Consider the following 20126-nt stretch of genomic DNA (forward strand, 5'->3'; position numbering starts at 1 on the left):
ATACCTAAGGATTTTGAGTCAACCATAGAAAGGGACGCTAAATAGAGCTCATCAGCTATTTAAATGGGTTTTAAAAATCTACTAGTTATATTTGGTAGAAGTGGTTAAGAAACTTAGAGATGCTCACCATAGGAGCTTAAAGAGTAAATATTTTCATAGTCAAGATAGATCTACAACCATCTAAAACACATATAATCAATGTAGATCTTCACAGTCAATGAAGTATTCTCTTTTTTCTGGACCAAGCAGGTGAATGAAGATGAGATTCCAAGGACTTTTGCTGATATAGCAAGTGAATGAAGACGAGATTTCAAAAACTTTTACTGATATAACACCGAGTATACAAGCAAAACCACGTAAACACAAGAAAAAGAAAAGAGCAATCAGAAAGTACCATATATCAAAAGATTTCTCTTCACATTATTTTAGGTCTGGTAAAGTGAAAAATTAAAGAAAATATATAAACCACCAGGAGATGGGGAAGAAAAATTCACTATTTGAATATAATGGATAAAGAAGTATTTTCCTACTCGAATCAAAGAGAGAGATTAACCGTATGACAGAGAAAAGAAACTTAATCTCAAAAGAAAAGGAACTTTCTCTCAAGAAGAGAACCCTCCTAAATAACAAGTCATAGAGTTCGTAGGTTTTTTTTTTTTTTTAACTTGAGGTCCAAATTTACTTTTAGAAAAGAAAATAATTTTAAATGCTGTTAAATTAAGTTTTTCATTCTTGTTGCACCCTCCTTAGAAGGGGAGATTAGAAAGAGAAAAAACTTAATACAATTGCTGAGGTAAGGAATACAATTGCCGCCTAAGAAGGCGATTGGTAGAGAAATAGACTACCTTGAAGAATGGGATTACATTTGAAGCAAAAGCTTACCTAGACTTCTTTTTCCTTTCAATTACTCTTAGTTTCTATTCCTAGTATAATGGGAAATCACCACTTTCTATACTCATTATTCTGTCAGTCCATATTTTTTATTTACTTTAATCTTATTTAGTTGGATAAATCAAGTAAGAAATTTAAAATTTTTAAAAAATATAAAAATTATTTCTATTTGGTTAATATTTTTCTTAATTTTTCATAAAGTAAAAGTTTTTTTTAATAAAAAAATAATTTATTTATCTTAATTAAATTAAATATTAAAAATGTGAATTTTAAAAAAATAATGCATTTGAATCAAATAAGACTAATTATATCATTGTGAATAAGAATAAAGTTTTTGAACTTTCTTTCAAAATAAGATCCTCTGGTACCACGTGAGCCATATTTATATCATTTTTTAAAGTGATAGTTGCTCCAGAAGGCTGACTCTTGTTCTTTTCTTGGCCGTGAAAGCCGTGAATGGAACATCTTCCAAGAGATTTTCCCTTGTATGCAAGAAGCTGGGCCGTCTTCCGGCGCATCAAAGCTCTAAACCAGGCAATCCCGTTGTCTGAAAGGGATGTCTCCAGTCACCCGTCATTGTAGCTTGAGATCCAAATTTATTTTTGGAAAATGAAAAGAATTTTAGAGGTTGATACACAGTTTTCTTTCGTATCGGTTATTGCACCTTCCTCATAAGAGGAGATTAGGGAAAAAAATTACAACAAAAATTCTACGAGGCGATTCAGTCACGGTAACTAAAATTTAATTCTATTTTACTATTTTAGGGTTTTTCAAACAAACTTATTAAATTTACTTCTACATAGCTTCTTAATATTCACTAATTAATTATTATATTTTTCTCAGTAGCAATTACAAGACTGATGTAAACCAGATGTTCTTCTCTCTGTTCAGAATAAATTATTTATAAGAAAAAAAATCAATTTAATTGTCATACAATAATGATTTCTATTTCTTTAAACCACCTTATTTAGTTAAAATTAAGTAAATTTTACATTCTAAACATGAAAATTGAAAAAAAAAAAAAAAGCCATTGAATTTAATACCACTAAGCGAAAGCGAGACTGCACGAGGAAAATGCATATATTTTTGGATGCCTCGGTTCATAAACACACAACACCCAAAATTGAAAGTTGAAAGACATGTATTACCATTCATTCACAAGAACAAGAACAAAAGCCAAATGTGACTACATATATTACCATTCAAACAAGAATCCATTAACAGACTCTAAAACATTGAAAGAACATAACGAATCCGGATTATGTAATAGTAACTATCGATAAACTGAAATATGCCTGAGCAAAGATTAATCAACTAGGCTCATCAGAGGTCTTGAAATAAAAATCTTACTCCTCATACTCCTGATATTGCCTGAGAAGCTCGGTACAACCAGAAATGGCCTCATCCTTCATGAAACCCATAGCATTGGCAAAACGTTTGTTGGATGCAATGCCATTGTAACCAGTCAAGATAACACGGGCTCGGTCACGCCCAGACGAGGGTGAATTGCAATCCTTGATGGGGCTCCTAATTAGCATAGCATCACAGAGTTGATCTTGATGGTCCTCGTCAATGTAAATCTTGTATGTTCCTGTTGAGTCTGTTGTTCCTTCCTTGCTGTATACAAGATCCATTGTCTTCCTGTCCTTGCATTCCACTCTAACCTTGGCACCTATTTCAAGCATCACAATATGCAAATGACTTCAACAATCTTATGCCTTTTGCAAAATTTACAGTATTGGGCAACTAAATCTGTCTTAATATTAATTCAAATCTAAATCCTTGTTCAGCTCAAATGTACACCTGAATTTCTAATTAGAGTTGATGTTACTATGAAAAAAAAAAATTAGCAATTTCAATCGATGCGTCTCGATGTCGAGTCCAAGGCTCCCATTTGTACCAAAAAAAAGGGCAATTTCCCCCATTTTTCCTTTAAAAAGGAAACACAGATGATCTTAAGCACGCAAGGCATTCGAATTGTTTATTTATTTGACCAGATCTATAAAATTAGCAGCCAAGTTCACGTCACTAAACCGACAATTTGACCCTAACCCTTAGATTAAGGGAGAATCATAAAATAATTAAAAAGAAAATCTCTCACACACAAACTGACAGACTACGCCAATTAGAGCAAAGGAACGTCAGAGTTCAAATTTCGTTTCAAATTCACTGTAGAAGTAAAGACAAGTAAGCAGATCTAACAATTAATCTATAGATGTAGACACGTAAATGCATAAATCCATAAAAATTGAAGAGTGAAGGAGAAAGAGAAGGGTGTATACCAGCTATATAGGTGGTTTTGGCTGTTTCATAACCAGCACGGCAAGTGTCACAGTAAACACGGCCCTCCAACTCAAATGGGTTTCTGGCAGGGCGAGCGGCGCTCACAAGTGCCGGAAGCACGACGAGGGCGAGCAGCAACAATGTTCTAGCCATTAGGCTTTTGGAATCAGGGAATTACAGAGACTTGTGCTTCGGGTGATATCAAATATGGAGATCGAATCCAAATGGAGCGAAGGAAATGCAAAATGATGAAAGCGATGAGAAGAAAGCAGAAGATACAAGCAAAGAAGTAAAGGGAAGTTATGGCAGAAATAAAGCAAAAGCGGTGACAGCGCGTGGAGAAATATTCAGGTGTATCCACGCGGTCTTGAAACTACTGTATGAAGTGGTAGTTTCGTTAATTTGGGAACAACTAGGTCCTCTCTACTATTACGTGGCGCATTTTGGTTGGAGAAGAATTAGAAAGTATAAAGTATTGTGATGGGAACAATTGTAACAGAAAGAATTCGACTCGGGCATTATAGATTGCAGCTGGAGTCTGGAGATGTCTGTGCTCACATGGGGCTGCAGGGAGCCAAACGGAGCACGTAAAGTGAAGATCAGCTGTAGTCCAGCCTAGGAAGTGGAAAATGTTTCCACAAACAATCATCAATCACGTGTCCCGTTTGATTCGAAATAAATTTTGGGAAGGAAATTTAGTAAAATCGGAGGAGGGAAATATTCCAATTTGTGAAAATAGCAAATCAGGGATTAATAATTCAAATAGCAAGTTATTTCATTATGTTCCAAAATGATATAAATTTGGATTATGGGGACATAATCAGGATATTAATACAAGATTTAGACATACAAGAATGACAACTACATTCCAAAAATCCTTCTCTTTTTAAAGAAAATATTAGAGCAAAATAAGAAATTAAGTTATTTACACGGACTATTTAATAATTATTCTTTATACCCACAAGAATGATAATTTAGTTTTTCATATTGATTAAAATCGTTATTTCAAAAAAAGAAGTAATATATAATTTAAAGCCGACAGAAAAGGAAAACAAATTTAAGTTTGTGGGATGAAAAGAGTATATAGCTTATTTTATTTAAATATTTAATTAAGATTATATTAAAATTAATTAAACATATACAAATGTTTATTTAATAAAAATTTTATGCTCATCTTTCGACATGGTGTGGATATTTTTATTTTGAAAGCACATGAGTCCAACCCAAATTCCATGCGTAATTTGGGTCAAAAATGGACGACCTTGATATGATAATACAATTCTAATATGTTATGTATATATATATATATGTGAGAATACAATGTTGTGGCCGACAATGAAATGGCGATCTTCTCAGTGAAACGGCTACTAACCACAAGTCTCTTATTAGCTTTAATGGTATCTCTCTCTCACGGGAGACTGAATCCCAGCTTTAAAATTAAAGCTGTAAATCTTGGAGGTTGGCTTGTTACGGAAGGATGGATCAAGCCTTCTCTTTTCGAAGGAATTCCCAACAAAGATTTCTTGGTTTGTGCCTGATTCTATTACAATATCTGCATTGTTATTTCTTGTTTTCTAACACTGGCTTTCGTGGAAACGTTAATTATTTCCAGGATGGAGCTGTACTTCAGTTTAAGTCAGTCACAGTTGGGAAGTATCTTTGCGCTGAGTTGGGTGGAGGAACCATCTTAGTAGCAAATCGGACATCTGCCTCACGATGGGAAACGTTTAAAGTAAATAAGTAACCGTTTCCGGTTTGCTTCTGGTTTCTATTCCAGTACTTTTAATTAACAGATGTTGGTGTTTGTTATTGAAGATGTGGAGGATCAATGAAACCCATTTCAACTTCAGGGTATTTAACAAACAATTCCTAGGATTGGACACCAGTGGCAATGGGACTGACTTAGTAGCCATCTCCAACACGCCAGGCAGATTGGAGACATTTGAGATTGTGAAAAACTCGAATGATTCTACACGTGTTAGGATAAGGGCTTCCAATGGGTTCTTCTTGCAGGTGGCTTTCACTCTCTCTCTCTTCGGAATATACATAAAATATTGAGCATTTCCTTTTCCATTACTCAGCAGTCGGCAGGTGAAAACAGGGGAGCTACTGACAGCCGATTATGCCGGTGGCAGCAACTGGGGAGACGATGACCCATCAGTATTTGTAATGACAATTCCTGGAAAGATGCAGGGAGAGTTCCAAGTCACTAACGGTTATGGCCCCAAACTAGCCCCAGGAGTTATGAGGGTACAAGAAAACAATTCCTTGATAAATATGCGTGAATCTTTAGCTTTACCTTAATTAAGCAGCACAACGATAACCTATAAATTTGCAAATTCAATAATGTTACATTTTCAGGAGCATTGGAGGACGTTCATAGTGGAAAAAGATTTCAAGTTCATATCTGAAAATGGACTAAACGCTGTAAGAATACCTGTTGGTTGGTGGATAGCAATCGATCCATCACCTCCAAAGCCTTATGTAGGAGGTTCTCTTCAAGCGTTAGACAATGCCTTCTCATGGGCAGAGTAAGTGAAATTAGTCTCTTTACTCTGAAACCGATTAAACCTCAACATTAAACTCTCAATAATGCATTTATTGCAGGAAGTATAAGGTGAAAGTAATTATCGACTTACATGCAGCCCCTGGATCTCAAAATGGTTTTGAACACAGCTCCTCTAGAGATGGCTCCCAAGAATGGGGCCTAACAGATTCAAATATACAACAAACAGTTAAAGTTATAGAATTTCTCACTGCGAGGTACGCCAAGAGCCCAAGCCTGTATGCAGTAGAGCTCATGAACGAGCCTCTCTCGCCAGGAGTAACTCTACATAGCTTGACCAAGTATTACAAGGCAGGTTACGGTGCAGTTCGCAAGCACTCCTCAACAGCTTATGTGGTGATGTCAAATAGAATAGGACCATCTGAGCCAAGAGAACTATTCCCTCTAGCCAGTGGCTTAACTGGAACCGTAATTGATATCCATTACTACAATCTCTACTCTAACATATTTGACAACATGACTGTCCAACAGAACATTGATTACATCCACACTAATCGGTCGGCTCAGTTACACTATGTCACCGCTTCAAATGGACCTCCAATCTTTATTGGTAGGCACCCATCTTCAACTTTCTCATAACTGAGCTTTGCTTTCTCTGTCTGTTGATTAATGTGTAAATACATATGTTTGGTTTTCCAGGGGAATGGGTGGCAGAGTGGCAAGTTTCAGGGGCAACAAATGAGGATTACCGGAGATTTGGTCAGGCCCAATTAGAGGTATATGGGCGAGCAACTTTTGGTTGGGCTTACTGGACCCTTAGGAATGTGAACAGCCACTGGAGCCGGGAGTGGATGATCAACAATGGCAACATCAAGCTTTAGGTCTTTTACATGTCAGCCAAAAAATACTTTTGAAAAAAAAAAAATGAATGCATGATTATATTTTATGAACGTCTATTGAAGACTAAAGGAAACTAAGCAGAACAAACAAACAAAAAAAAGGGAAAAGAGCAAGCTAATCTATTGAAGACTAAAGCTAAAAACAAGTAGGATGGGGAGAATTGACGTCTAAAATGGCCAAATCCTCCTCGCTCAACACTGCAAAGTTTCAGTTTTTCTAGAAGACAAGAGTGAAACTTAGGAAAAAAAATGTTTTGACTTTTGGAAATGGTGTGGTATTGAACCTGATCATCATGTACACTAAAAGACATTGAAGTGGATTTTATTTTATTTTATTTTTTGGATCCATTAATTCATGATGAATCAAATTCTGTCAAATATTTTTGATATATATAAAGTTAGATACAAGCCTTTTTCAATATAAATGCTAGACACAATTCAAGGAATTCAACTCAACCTTAATCCAAAAAGTCAACTTTAAAATTTTTAACTATTCCACCAATAAACCTTAAATAGAGCTACGAATATTCATCTATAAATGAAGTCAACTTAGCAGCCAAACATTAAAACAAAAAAGAAAAAAAGCATTAATTAAGCAAAAGTTGGAGCACTTATTGAGCACTTGGTTAATATAAAACATGAATCATCATTGAACAACTGCTCCAATGTCCAATCTCTAATTCAAAGGTTACCTTGACTACTCCACTAATTAAGCTAGTGGATTTTCACTTTCCAAAAGTTTGATTGCTCTCTACTTTTTTCATTTATTTGAGTTTGATAAAGATTAAATCCAAAAGTTTATAATTTTTTAGAAGACTCCATTAGCCCATGGAATGGAATTGTGGACTTATCAAAATGTTAACACTAATATATGGTTGAAAGCTGTACATAGAGATTTTCTCTTAATTACATTGATAATTTGGCAAGTGAGAGTTCAACTATTTGATTGGTCAAAGCTTCCAGATTTTGACTTCACCTCTTCCATTTGCACTATATATATTTGAGATTTCAATGTTGTGGCCGGCAAATGAAAGTTGAACAAGAAAAAATGGCGGTCTTCTTAATGAAACGGCTCGTAGCCACAAGTCTCTTATTTGCGTTAATGGTGTCTCTCTCCCATGGGAGAGTAAATCCCAGCTTTAAAATTAAAGCAGTAAATCTTGGAGGCTGGCTAGTTACAGAAGGATGGATCAAGCCTTCTCTTTTTGAAGGAATCCCCAACAAAGATTTCTTGGTTTGTGCATATGATCCTATTACAGGATTTGCATTGTCATTTCTTGTTTTTTCTAACATTGATTTTCATGAAAATGTTAATTATTTCCAGGATGGAACTGGACTTCAGTTTAAATCAGTCACAGTTGGGAAGTATCTTTGCGCTGAGTTGGGTGGAGGAACCATTATAGTAGCAAATCGATCATCTGCCTCAGGCTGGGAAACATTTAGAGTAATTAAGTTATCCTTTTCAGTTTCTAGACATTCTGTTCTAGTGCTTTTAATTAACATATAATGGTGTCTGTGCTTGAAGTTGTGGAGGATCAATGAAACCCATTTCAACTTCAGGATATTTAACAAACAATTCGTGGGATTGGACAGCAGCGGCAATGGAACTAACGTAGTAGCCATCTCCAACATGCCAGGCAGATTGGAGACATTTGAGATTGTGAAAAACTCGAATGATTCTAGTCGTGTTAGGATAAGAGCTTCCAATGGGTTTTTCTTGCAGGTGGCTTGCTGTCTTTCTCTCCTTTCTGATTGTACATAAAATATGAGCATTTCCTTTTCCATTTGCTTAGCAGGTTGACAATTGCAGGTGAAAACGGAGGAGCTACTGACAGCCGATTATGCCGGTGGTAGCAACTGGGGAGACGATGACCCATCAGTGTTTGTAATGACAATTTCTGGAAGGATGCAGGGAGAGTTCCAAGTCACTAACGGTTATGGCCCTGAATTAGCCCCACAAGTTATGAGGGTATAAGAGAATAATTCCTTGATAAATTTGCATGAATCTTTAGCTTAAACTTAATAAAGCTATACAAGCCTAAACTATAAATTTGCAAATTTAATAATGTTCATTTCAGGAACACTGGAGTACATTCATAGTGGAAAAAGATTTCAAGTTCATATCTGAAAACGGACTAAACGCTGTAAGAATACCTATTGGTTGGTGGATAGCAAGCGATCCATCACCTCCAAAGCCTTATGTTGGAGGTTCCCTTCAAGCATTAGACAGTGCATTCTCATGGGCAGAGTAAGTAGAATTACTCTGTTTAGTCTGACATCAATTAAGCCTCAACACTAAAATAATACATTTATTGCAGGAAATATAAGGTGAAAGTTATAATTGACTTGCATGCAGCCCCTGGATCTCAAAATGGTTTTGAACACAGCTCCTCTAGGGATGGCTCTCAAGAATGGGGGCTAACAGATGCAAATATACAACAAACTGCTAAAGTTATAGACTTTCTCACAGCGAGGTACGCCACAAGCCCATGCCTGTATGCAGTAGAGCTCATAAACGAGCCTCTCTCACCAGGAGCAACTCTAGATAGCGTGACCAAGTATTACAAGGCAGGTTACGATGCAGTTCGCAAGCACTCCTCGACAGCTTATGTGGTGATGTCAAATAGGCTAGGTCCAGCCGAACCAAGAGAGCTATTCCCTCTAGTCAATGGCTTAAATGGAACCATAATTGATGTCCATTACTACAATCTCTTCTCTAACGTATTTGACAACATGACTGTCCAACAGAACATTGATTTCATCCACACTAATCGGTCGACTCAGTTGAACTATGTCACCACTTCAAATGGACCTCTCACCTTCGTTGGTAGGCACCCATCACTTCATTATTTCTCGTAACTGAGCTTTGCTTTGCAATACTAAGTCCACATGTTTGGTTTTACAGGGGAATGGGTGGCAGAGTGGCAAGTTTCTGGGGCAACAAAGGAGGAATACCAAAGATTCGGGCAGGCCCAATTAGAGGTATATGGGCGAGCAACTTTTGGTTGGGCTTACTGGACTCTTAAGAATGTGAACAACCACTGGAGCCTGGAGTGGATGATTAACAATGGTTACATCAAGCTTTAGGTAGTAGCATGAAAGTTCAAGCTAATCAAATTGCAACTTGAGCCAATAAAGAAAATGGAAACATTGAAATAAATGATGTAATGATGTGTTTGTGTGTGTGTGAGGTAACCTTTTTACCCAACAAATGGGATTTGGGGAAACAGATTAAAGTGGAGTCCACCGAAGAAGGAAGTGACAGTGTAGCCTTTTTGCAGGCATCATTAGTTTTGTCTTTGCCTTTCTTAGTGCCTAACAGTAATCATCACAATAAGAACTCAAATTGTTTATGCCTGTAAAATGTACTACATGAATCAATTTTGATTTGGAAGATCAATCTCTCTCTGACAATAGGATTTTTTTTTAAATAAAAACAAGGAAAAAGAATTATATATTATAAATTAATTGCTGGTGATGGTGGGTTCAGCTCAGACTTGAGATTCATTGAAGATCCTTAGCCTTGTGATGGTGGTGGGTGCCAATTCTCTTACGAGACATTATTTTGTTGCTTAAGCAAGCTAACGAACTTCTATATGACCCCTTTGTGGAAATACTTAGCTCCTAAGCAATGCCTTTGCTTAATAATTTATTGACTATTTTTTTTTTTTGGAATTACAAATTTTAATTCTATATCAGTTAATAAGAAATATCTGAGGGGTTTAATCAAGTGGGTTGATGATTACAAAGGGGTCCATTGATGAGTAGTCCTGATTTTAAATCATTATCAATTGATGTCTTCAAACAACGCTATAACAGCAGCAAAGAGAAGAATAAGAATAACATAAGAAAAATACAAAACATGTAAAAAGGGAAGTTGTAATTATTTCCAGGCTGGGGACAGCTAATTTTAAGCTCTCTTTTCTAAGGGAGTCATTATAATCAATAAAGAAAGTAAATTGTGGGAATCCCACATTAATAGATTTAGGATATTTGTATTAATTATTTTAGGTAAAATGAAAAATAGTAAAGATTATTTAGGTCAAGGATTTTACATGCATTAAAACTTTGAAAACTGACAAATTGTAGCCATTATTGAAGCACTTGAGTTGGATTTATATATATATATATGGTTACTTTTTTTAATTTATTTTATATTATAGGCTTTATATATATATATATATATATATATATAAATCATTAATCAATTAAATAAGTAACCTTAACCCTAACCCTAACCCTAACCCTAACCCTAACCCAAACCCAATCAAGTTGATGCACTTTGCAACTCCAAGGTAGCAATTATATATGCTTTAACATCAAGTTGAATTTCTTCTAACATTTTTCTCTCCACATCATCTTCCATTTATCATGAGATCGATCAAATCAATCAAATGGATAGTCAAATCTATAAAATTACAAGGAATAATCTCATTGAAAATTTTTCCAGATTTCTATAACTATTGATTCTTATCTTCAACAACATACAGCAAGGTGCTGATATATATGCTATGCTTGAAGCAATTATATATCCTAATTTTATTCGTTTTTCCACTGTAATAAAGTTAAATTCTTCACATATTTTTGCTATATTTTATAGCATATTCTCCATATCTTAAAAAGAAGCAAACACTTTAAACTATGTAACTTGAGATTTTATATGCATCTTTATAGTGGAGGAGAGGAGAGGGGAGGGGCAGGGCAGATCCTCACCTTTATACTGGTGCCATAATACTAGGAATTCACAGGCTTTAACTTTTGCACGATTGGTGAGTGGCCAATAATCAATTTTTGATGGCGAAAGCATCTGGGTAGGAGTTTGGGACCTGAGAAATGGCGAATTTCTGGCTTTTATTAAAGTTTTCAAATCATGGGTTAATGTAAAATAGGGTAATATTGCAAACAAAGAGACATAGAAAATTCACTTAGAGAGAAGTGCATGTTGCGAGAGATACTTTATGTTATAAATAATACTGTGGTGTTGTAAGGGAATAAGCAGGCAAATGCATGTGCATGAGAATTATAATTATTTAACAAGCTAGTTGAATTTTTTTTTTTTTTTTGGTGTATAAATTAGGCAGCAAGTTGGCAGATGAGGAGGAGGAGAGGCTGAGCTAGCCCAATCCCCCAGAATAATTTGATGCACACAGACTCTTTGCAAACTTTAGACAGTGACTACATTAATTTCACAGCAACATTCAGCCATTGGTGTTTGGACATTGGAGTCCTACATCTGCAATAAGATTCTATATACTGTACTTGATATTTGTAGTCACCTTAATTGCTTCTTTCATTTCTTTAGTAAGAAACCCATCTCTTGTGATTCAATCATTTTACCAAGTAGTAATTTTTTTTTAATAAGTATATTTCATTCAATAATAATTCTAACAGGTAGATCACAAAAAAGCAATTTGTATCAATTTATTCTAATTTCTCTTTCCATCACTGCTCTCTTTTTTTTCTATCCGCCAGTAGGAGGTGGGTTTGAACAGCATGTCAAGAGATACATAAATATTTTAAACATTAATAATAAAATTCAATAATTAAATATTTATTTCGTAATTTAATAATTTATAATGCTGACATTCTGATACTATTTGCATAAAAATAAGGGAATAACGGGAAAAGTTTACTATATTTTCTAAATTATTTCTTTTGCGTGTCTTTATAAAATTAGCGTGAAATGAAAATTTTCAAAAACTAAAATTATTTCCTTTCCAGAAAATTTTTTTTTGACTTATTTTTATTTTCACTTTTTCAAATATAAAGAAAATTTTCTACAAATAGTATTAGCTTTTCTTATTTACCTAGCCCATATAAAATCTTATTTGATTGACGTGGTAGCATTTGAGTGGCCAATGAACCTCACTGGATTTTGACTGCTGTCACCGAAGAAGAGACTATCCAAAGCTCTCTTCCCCATTAAATTAATAAAAAATGTTTTCAAGTGCATTTACCTTTTTAATATTTTTTTAAAAAAAGCTAGCTATTAAATGAACGGCTCAGATCCACTCCTCGGTTTCTGGCTCTTCTTTATTTTCCGAACCTCCACTTCTCCTTCACTTCTCTACCCACCTGCTCTCGCTCTCTCAAGATTTCTCCTTTCTTAGACCCAACTAACAAGAGAGGAGTGGCTGCTGCTGCTGCTGTAAAGGAAGAGCTGCTTAAAGATGTTGTTGGGGAAGAGACCTAGGGCTCCAATGAAGAGAACAACAAGTATGTCGGAGATCACCTTTGATCTAGACAGTGAATCAGTTCCACCGTCGTCTGATCCGCGCATCGCTCACAAACAGGTGGCCGGATTCGGTGTCCAGCTAGATCAGCGGTTCTTGTCTGCCACCGTCGCACCCAGAACCCATAGAAGGGCTTCCGCTGATTCCTTGGAAACTGCTCACTTCTTGAGGGTTTGCTCCCTCTGCAAGCGCCGCTTGATCCCAGGTCGCGACATCTACATGTACAGGTACCTTCTTCAATATTTCTTGATAAATATTTGATCTTTGAAGATTTTCTTTTCTCAATTCCTTATTATTTTGGTGGGTTTATTTGATAATCAAGAACTCTTCAATATAACCTATCCCACATGAAACAATTCCTCCTTAATTTCCTGGGATAGCTTTTTTTTTTTCTGATAAAGATTTTATTTTACTCTTGTTTGGCGTAGAGGGGACAGTGCTTTCTGTAGTCTAGAGTGCAGGCAACAGCAAATGAACCAAGACGAGAGGAAAGAAAAGTGTTCATTAGCGTCCAAGAAAGAAGTTGCAACCTCCAACACCGCACCAGAAGTCTCCACCAAAGGGGAGACTGTTGCTGCTTTGTAAAATCGCCGACGAAAAGGCCAGAATGGAAAAGATTCCGTCCGCTTACTTCTATAAATATATATAACCTTAAGTGTATAATCATTATATATGGAAGTGGGTTTGATGCAGCTAGCTTTCTTGTATGCAAATGGGCAATTTTTGAAGCTGTTGTTATTTTATGTGGATCCACAGCTTACAGAAAGCAGCTATCCAATCTGTAGTTCTTCCTAGTTTTTTTTTTTTTTTTTTTTTTTTCTGGGGAATGTTTAATTTTATCATCTTGTTTTTTTGTGATGCTATTAAAGGAAGAAAATTGCAGATTTAAAAGATTTGTTTTCTCAATTATTGTTGGTTTTGTTGTTATTAGTGAATGGTGGATGGCACAGTGATGTGAGGATATTGATGGGTTCTTGGGTTAAGGTTTGAGTGGGATGGTATTGATTTTGAAGAAGATTCCCCATCGTTTTCCACCACTTTGCTTGCCTTTCGGTTCGATGCATCAGACCCCTTAGAATCGAATGGACCTTAAAAGGAGAAAAAAAAAAAAAATCCACCACTACCCTTCTCTCTCTCTCGATTTATTGGCTACAAAATCCCAGAACTCTCTTTTTATGTTATGCAATTTGGCAAAAGCAATTTTTTTGCAAATGTTCTCAATGTCCAATTTTCATATTTTTAAGGTAGGGCGTAGGAGCACCATTTTAGATTTTGATTCCCTTTTGCTTTGTCACATGGCCTGTGTATTTGCTCATTTGCGTTTAGCTTGCAACCATGAAGACACGAAGTATCTTGTTCAAAAATTACATAAAAGAAGAAGAAATAGCAAAACAATATATTTTCTGGCCAAAGAAAAAAGAAAACAATTAGTATCAATAAAATATTAGGTAACAAGATCAACTGCATTTAATGCGATAATGGACTATTTAAATTTCCGTTGAGATTTTTAATTATGATTAAGATAAAATAAAAAAAATAGATTGAAAAATTAAAAATTTTATTGAAATTTTTTAAAAATTAAAAAAAGTGAGTTTCTAATATTTAAGAGAAATTATTTATAATAAAAATAAAACTCTAATAAGTAAAATTACGAAAATACTTAAAATATTAAAAAATAATAATTAAAATATAAAATTAACTCTTAAAATACTCAAAATATCAAAAAATAATAATTAAAATCCAAAATTGACCCCTAAACGATGGAATTTTCATATCGAATTTTGTTAAAAGTCATTCGTCTCGAAATTCTCTTTTTGAAAAGCTATCGTAGGTCTTTATCGGACGTCAATAACAAAAGTTAGGTCCGGTTCAAATCTGCCGTAAAGTCCAAGACTAGTTACTCCATGTCATTCTCTTCTACTTATAAAGAACTCGATCTCGAGTTGTCATCAGCAGGATAGTACTGAAATAGATTTGCCACATTAAACGTCTTAGAAATTTTCATCTCATGTGAGAGGTCAAGAATATAGGCATTGGCATTGATCTTCTGAATGATCCGGAATGGACCAATTTTCTTGGCGTCAAGCTTTTTCTATCCTCTACCACTCTCCTTGCGTAAATACACCATAATTTGGTCACCAACATTGAAAGACTTGAAACGCCTATGTTTATCAGCTGCAGCTTTATATTTGTCATTGGCTTCTGTAAGTCATTGTTGTATCTGTTTGGAAATATTCACGTGCTGATTTGTCAAGTTGTTTGCTGCAATACTGTTGTGAGAACTGTGAGAAGGGCAATAAGATAAATTGTATGCGCAAGGACTTTTCTGTATACAACAACAAATGGTGACATCTTTGTGGAGTTATGGATAACACCCTTGTAAGCAAATTCTGCTAGGGTAAGAACAAGATCCCAATTAGTTTTCTTATTACTGCAGATGCAACGCAGAATATTGTTAAACGTGTGGTTCACCACTTCAGTTTGTCCATCAGCTTAGGAATGAGCAGCACTGCTGTATCGAAATTCAGTTTCAAAACATTTTTATAAAGTCACCCAGAAATGAGTTAGAAACTCCACATCCCTGTTAGAAGTAATAGTCTTAGGTATGCTATGTAAGTGAACAATCTTATGAAAAAACAGTTTTATCATATGAGAAGTATCATTAGTTTTTTTAATATGAGGGTTGTGAGATTTTGATCTTAAAATAAAGAATTATTATTAATTAATTATGAATTTCAAAGAGATTAATATTACGTAAATATGAAAAAACTTTTCATAGATTAAAATGGTACAAACTGATCAAGTTCATTAGATTTTCGTACTCCGTGAAAAGCGTTAATTTTTTAACGAAACCAAATAAACGCATGAGAAGATTCTTAATATGAAATTAAGTATTAAATCCTGGATTAGTGGCAATGGAAGAAGGGAATCTATGGCTTAGTCAGCTCTGCATGTAGTGGGTCCCATTTGTGCACAATATAAGGAAAATTAAATGGGAAGAGATTCATTGGAAGTGAGTCATTTCACCCATTTGAGGGGGTGCTGAGGTGGAAAAAGAAAAGAAGTCCCCACTTTACCTTTTAGGTTGATTGGGTCCACCAATTTGCCAGTTGGCACCTGCAATGAGTGTAAACAACAAAAACGGTGAGTCTAATTAAGCAAGCTCCATGTGAATTCTCGGTTTGACCCTCTGCATTTTCTTTTTAAGAAGGAAAGTATGGGATATAAACATAGATTCCATTTAAAAACTCGATTATATGTCAAAAATAAATAAATCTATTATTTTTAAACATTAATAAATATGAATATGTAGTCGTTATTACAAATTTGAAAAAGATAAATTTTTTTATTAATATTAAAATAAATTTACTAATTTTAATAGAAATAATAAAAATTATGTAATCGTTATTACAAATTTGAAAAAGATCAATTTTTTTTTAAAACACTGATAACTCTGAAACTGAAAATCGATTGACACTTGATATCAAGCTATCTCAATAGCGATAGAGAATCTATTGATTCTATGAAAAATAGCTTTAACCATTAACTAGACCACACAAACATCTCCATCTCCTCTTGCGTCTGGCTGATTTCTGATTTTTCAGAGCCAAACAAATGGTGAAGAAGACAAGAGTGATGTTGGGACCCATAGGGAGGAGACAAGTCACAACCATTTATAACTTTACACCTAAGCTCCATGGACCCCATTGTTGCTTAATTAAAGCTTGTCTTCCATCTCAACCACTGGCTTTTGTTAATTACAAATGTTGTTTTCTAAGTTCCTACTAGTTTGGATTTTCAATTTTTAGCCCTCCCTTGTGGAAAGCTACTTTTTGGTGACCTTTCTGATTTTAAAGGGCTCTTTAGTTTAAATTTTTTCTTTTGATATTTAAATATCCTAATTCATTAAATTTTAGTTAAATAAGTTTAAATTTTTCTTCCGAGTTAGATAGAGATGAATTTATTGTGTTTTCATAAATTGAAAAAAATTGCAATCATAAAGAATTTGGGATAGTCCAGAAAATTTATCGTGTGGGTCATCCTTAATTAATAATGGGAGCATATATAGCCCCAAAGAAAAGTAGTATAATTGTCCCTTATGAAAAAAGGGGCCCACAAGAGGTAACAGGTGGAGCTCCATAATTGGGTCCACGATGTGACAGATGTGGGAAAGTTGTTACTTTTATAAAGTGGTAGGGATTTTGTTGGTCTCTAGTGCATATTGGGAAAGCTTGAGAGCCGTAGGTCCCAACAAAACAAAAAGAAAATATATACCATTTTAAAATAATTATTATTTAATAACTTTTTAAAATTGAAACTGGGTGTGGTGTCCCAATGAAAAGTCCAAATCAATTCAAGAATGGGTTAGGTGGAAAATGGTAATGGTGGTTAATCAGCCCATGGATCAGATGAAAGCCCACATTGTTATTCAAGCATTGTTTTATTAATCCATTAATTATTATCATTTTTTTTTAATTATAAATTAGAGATTGGGAGAGTAGAATCTGAAATTTCTCAGATTTACTCAGATATACTTATAAACAAGACTAAGTTTGTAAATACTAATTATTACCAATTATCAGGAAAAAAATAAATTATTAATTAAATTTAAACCAAATATTTAGAGACAAATGAAGCTCATCATTTAGTTTGAAAAGATAACAAAGAATCAACTAATAATCTTCAATGTGATTGAAATAAAAATTCGAATTTCAAATTTATGATTTTATCCAAACCCAAGCTTTATTAGAAGGTAAAGCTACAAAGAACACCCGTCCTCTACATTTTAACTATGAAATTTCTTTTTTGCATTTCCATTTTGGCTGCATTGGGCATGCTAGTCAACTGTGATGAATTGCCTGCACCTTCCATAGATGAAGATGAAGATTGTTCCACCGTCATATATGATTTGATAGACTGTATGCCCTACATGAGTTTGGACAGTGATGTGAAGCTAGATCCCTTGTGTTGTGAAGGGTTGAAAATTGTTTTTGCTATTAATTCTAAGTGCATATGTGAAGGTCTAAAGGCTAGTACTCAATTTGGGATTTTGGTAAATATGACTAGAGCCGTTCTGCTGCCTTCTGCTTGTGGGGTTGATGTTCCTGTGACTGATAATTGTGACTGTGAGTGAATTTGATGTTTTGGGATCTTTGCATGCATGTGAATAAATTCTGTACAATATTAACGGATTTCTTTTTAATTTTGTACTTGCAGTGGCTTTGCCTCCTGCTGGGGAACCAGGTTCATTTTATTTTATTTTATTTTATTTTTTAGTGTATATATAGGTTAATTTTTATTTTTCATAAACTTGAATGCAGTTGGTCTTCCAGATTTATCATCTCCGCAGCCTGCACCATCAGAAGAGACTCCAACCTCACCTGCACCTAGTGATGTAGATGTTGTGGCTCCAACTCCACCAACCTCAGCCAGTGATGGAGATGTTGTGGCTCCAGCAGCATCTAAAGCAGGAGGAAATTCAATTTATGTCCCTTTCATAGTCATCATCAGTCTGCTTCTTGTTTTATCATCTGCAATGTGTTAGGGCTTAACTGTGTTCTATTTCGGTTTGACATTTTCCTTTCATCAAATTAATTAAAGTAGGTTTTTTCTTTCAATCTCTTTTAGGAGAGTTATTTTATTTGGTCTAACCATTCTTTTCTATGTAAAATTTATTATAAAAATAAAATCATATATATCTACTAAAAAAATATTATTAATAAATAATGAAATTTGTTACTAATACAATAATCATATATGCTAAATCTTAACAATATGTAATATATATATCATTAAAAAAATATTAATTGATATGATAATATTATTAAGAATTTCAAAATAAATCAAATTTTACTAATTAAATTATTTAAAGGTCATAAAAATTACAATCTCATATCAAATTTAAATATTTTATCATTGAAATTTTACAATCCTATTTGTAATCCTTGATGTGAAACTTCATATTAATTATGACAAAATCCAATCAACCTCCAACTATAAGCGAAAAGCTGCCAAAATTAATATCTCATTCAATAAATGATTTATTCGTCAAATATTTTTTAATATAATAAGCTCCAATTAAATTTGAATTTGATGACCCATCAAAATTGAGTAAATAAAAATTAAAATTTTGATATGTATGAAAATCGAATCGATTTTAATTAGAAATTAAAATAAATTTAATTGATTTGATTCATTTCGATTTGATTGGTTTGAATTTTTAATATATTTTTTATTTTTATATTTTATTTTTAATATTTTAAAATTTAATTAGAATATTTTAACTTTAATATGATCTAATCGATTATTATCACTAATTGGTTTGATTTAATTTTTTTCATTTTTTTATCAACTGAACCGAACGGAATCGAAACAAATTAAAGATTTTGAAATTAAAAATCGAATCGAATTAAAATAAATAAAAAATCAAACTGAATTTTTAAATTAATTCGATTCGATCAATTTTTTAGGTTTAAACTGAATACTGCGTGATTCTTTACAGAAGAGCCCAATCTGAAACATATAAGAGTCCATTACTAGCTTATTAGCACACAATTTAATCCATAATCAAACAGGTGACTAGCTTATTAGCACGCAATTAGCTCATTTGACGTGACGGGTAAGTAGAAAAACATGCACAACTATGTCACCACTCTGTAGAGAATTAAATGGTCGCCTGATGATGGTGAAAAGACAAGTACAAGTGGAATTCAAGCCCTTATTTTTGCAATAGCTGCGCCTTATATAGGCGAATCCATGGAGGAGCATCATTGACTATTTTTTTTTTGAAATAGTTTTTTTTAGTTTAGTGTAAGGCAATCTATGTCTTGTTCAAGATAATTTACTTCTACCTAGTGAGCATAAATATACACATAAATAAAAATAGACAAAAATATCTAAATAAATAGTGAGTCCAAGTATGTATTTTTTTTTTATATAAGATTAAATAAAATGATTCACAAGTAACAATGTTTATTCTATAACCAGTTCATAAAAGTCAGACTAAATAATAAAGTACCTCGTATTTTTCCCTTTTAATTCAAATTGTCTTGTAATACCTTCTACAGCTTGGCCCGCAATAGTACCTTGATGAACTCCAAGTCCAATAAAAGCAAGCCCAACGGCCAATCAACCCATGTCCAATAGAAGCAAGCTAGAAGCGACAAAAATGAAGTTTCTCGCACCAAAATAAAATAAAGAAAAAGAAATGGTTAATGATACAATCAACCAATAAATTATGATTTAATTATTCATTCCATCAATAAGATTTATCCGGTCGAAGTAACAAAAAACTCCAATTTAAAGTAATAATAG

The 20126-nt window shown here is 33.9% G+C and overlaps 5 protein-coding genes across 5 annotated transcripts; 4 read left to right on the forward strand and 1 right to left on the reverse strand.

Moving 5' to 3' along the window:
- Positions 1 to 2063: 2063 nt before the first annotated feature.
- On the reverse strand, positions 2064 to 3467 carry LOC110607086 (protein DOWNSTREAM OF FLC). The gene is made up of 2 exons (XM_021746140.2): positions 3174 to 3467; positions 2064 to 2563 (listed from the first exon to the last, which is right to left on the reverse strand). Exons 1-2 carry the CDS (start codon positions 3325 to 3327, stop codon positions 2238 to 2240), a joined length of 480 nt encoding a protein of 159 aa, XP_021601832.1. The 5' UTR covers positions 3328 to 3467; the 3' UTR covers positions 2064 to 2237.
- Positions 3468 to 4505: 1038 nt separating this feature from the next.
- LOC110607084 (probable glucan 1,3-beta-glucosidase A) lies at positions 4506 to 6914 on the forward strand. Its single transcript, XM_043952957.1, has 7 exons — positions 4506 to 4700; positions 4787 to 4906; positions 4990 to 5187; positions 5266 to 5424; positions 5536 to 5705; positions 5782 to 6290; positions 6380 to 6914. The coding sequence occupies exons 1-7, from the start codon at positions 4515 to 4517 to the stop codon at positions 6559 to 6561; spliced, it is 1524 nt and encodes a 507-aa protein (XP_043808892.1). The 5' UTR covers positions 4506 to 4514; the 3' UTR covers positions 6562 to 6914.
- A 541-nt stretch (positions 6915 to 7455) lies between these two features.
- Positions 7456 to 9975, forward strand: LOC110606142 (probable glucan 1,3-beta-glucosidase A). The gene is made up of 7 exons (XM_043952956.1): positions 7456 to 7813; positions 7904 to 8023; positions 8105 to 8302; positions 8390 to 8548; positions 8658 to 8827; positions 8898 to 9406; positions 9485 to 9975. The coding sequence occupies exons 1-7, from the start codon at positions 7607 to 7609 to the stop codon at positions 9664 to 9666; spliced, it is 1545 nt and encodes a 514-aa protein (XP_043808891.1). The 5' UTR covers positions 7456 to 7606; the 3' UTR covers positions 9667 to 9975.
- Positions 9976 to 12620: 2645 nt separating this feature from the next.
- On the forward strand, positions 12621 to 13631 carry LOC110606026 (FCS-Like Zinc finger 6). Its single transcript, XM_021744742.2, has 2 exons — positions 12621 to 13039; positions 13241 to 13631. The coding sequence occupies exons 1-2, from the start codon at positions 12750 to 12752 to the stop codon at positions 13395 to 13397; spliced, it is 447 nt and encodes a 148-aa protein (XP_021600434.1). The 5' UTR covers positions 12621 to 12749; the 3' UTR covers positions 13398 to 13631.
- A 3973-nt stretch (positions 13632 to 17604) lies between these two features.
- On the forward strand, positions 17605 to 18357 carry LOC110606143 (non-specific lipid transfer protein GPI-anchored 31). The gene is made up of 3 exons (XM_021744907.1): positions 17605 to 17938; positions 18030 to 18056; positions 18134 to 18357. Exons 1-3 carry the CDS (start codon positions 17605 to 17607, stop codon positions 18355 to 18357), a joined length of 585 nt encoding a protein of 194 aa, XP_021600599.1.
- The last annotated feature ends 1769 nt before the right edge of the window (positions 18358 to 20126 follow it).

This window comes from Manihot esculenta, chromosome 18 (genome assembly GCF_001659605.2).
Source record: "Manihot esculenta cultivar AM560-2 chromosome 18, M.esculenta_v8, whole genome shotgun sequence".
Classification (NCBI taxonomy): domain Eukaryota; kingdom Viridiplantae; phylum Streptophyta; class Magnoliopsida; order Malpighiales; family Euphorbiaceae; genus Manihot; species Manihot esculenta.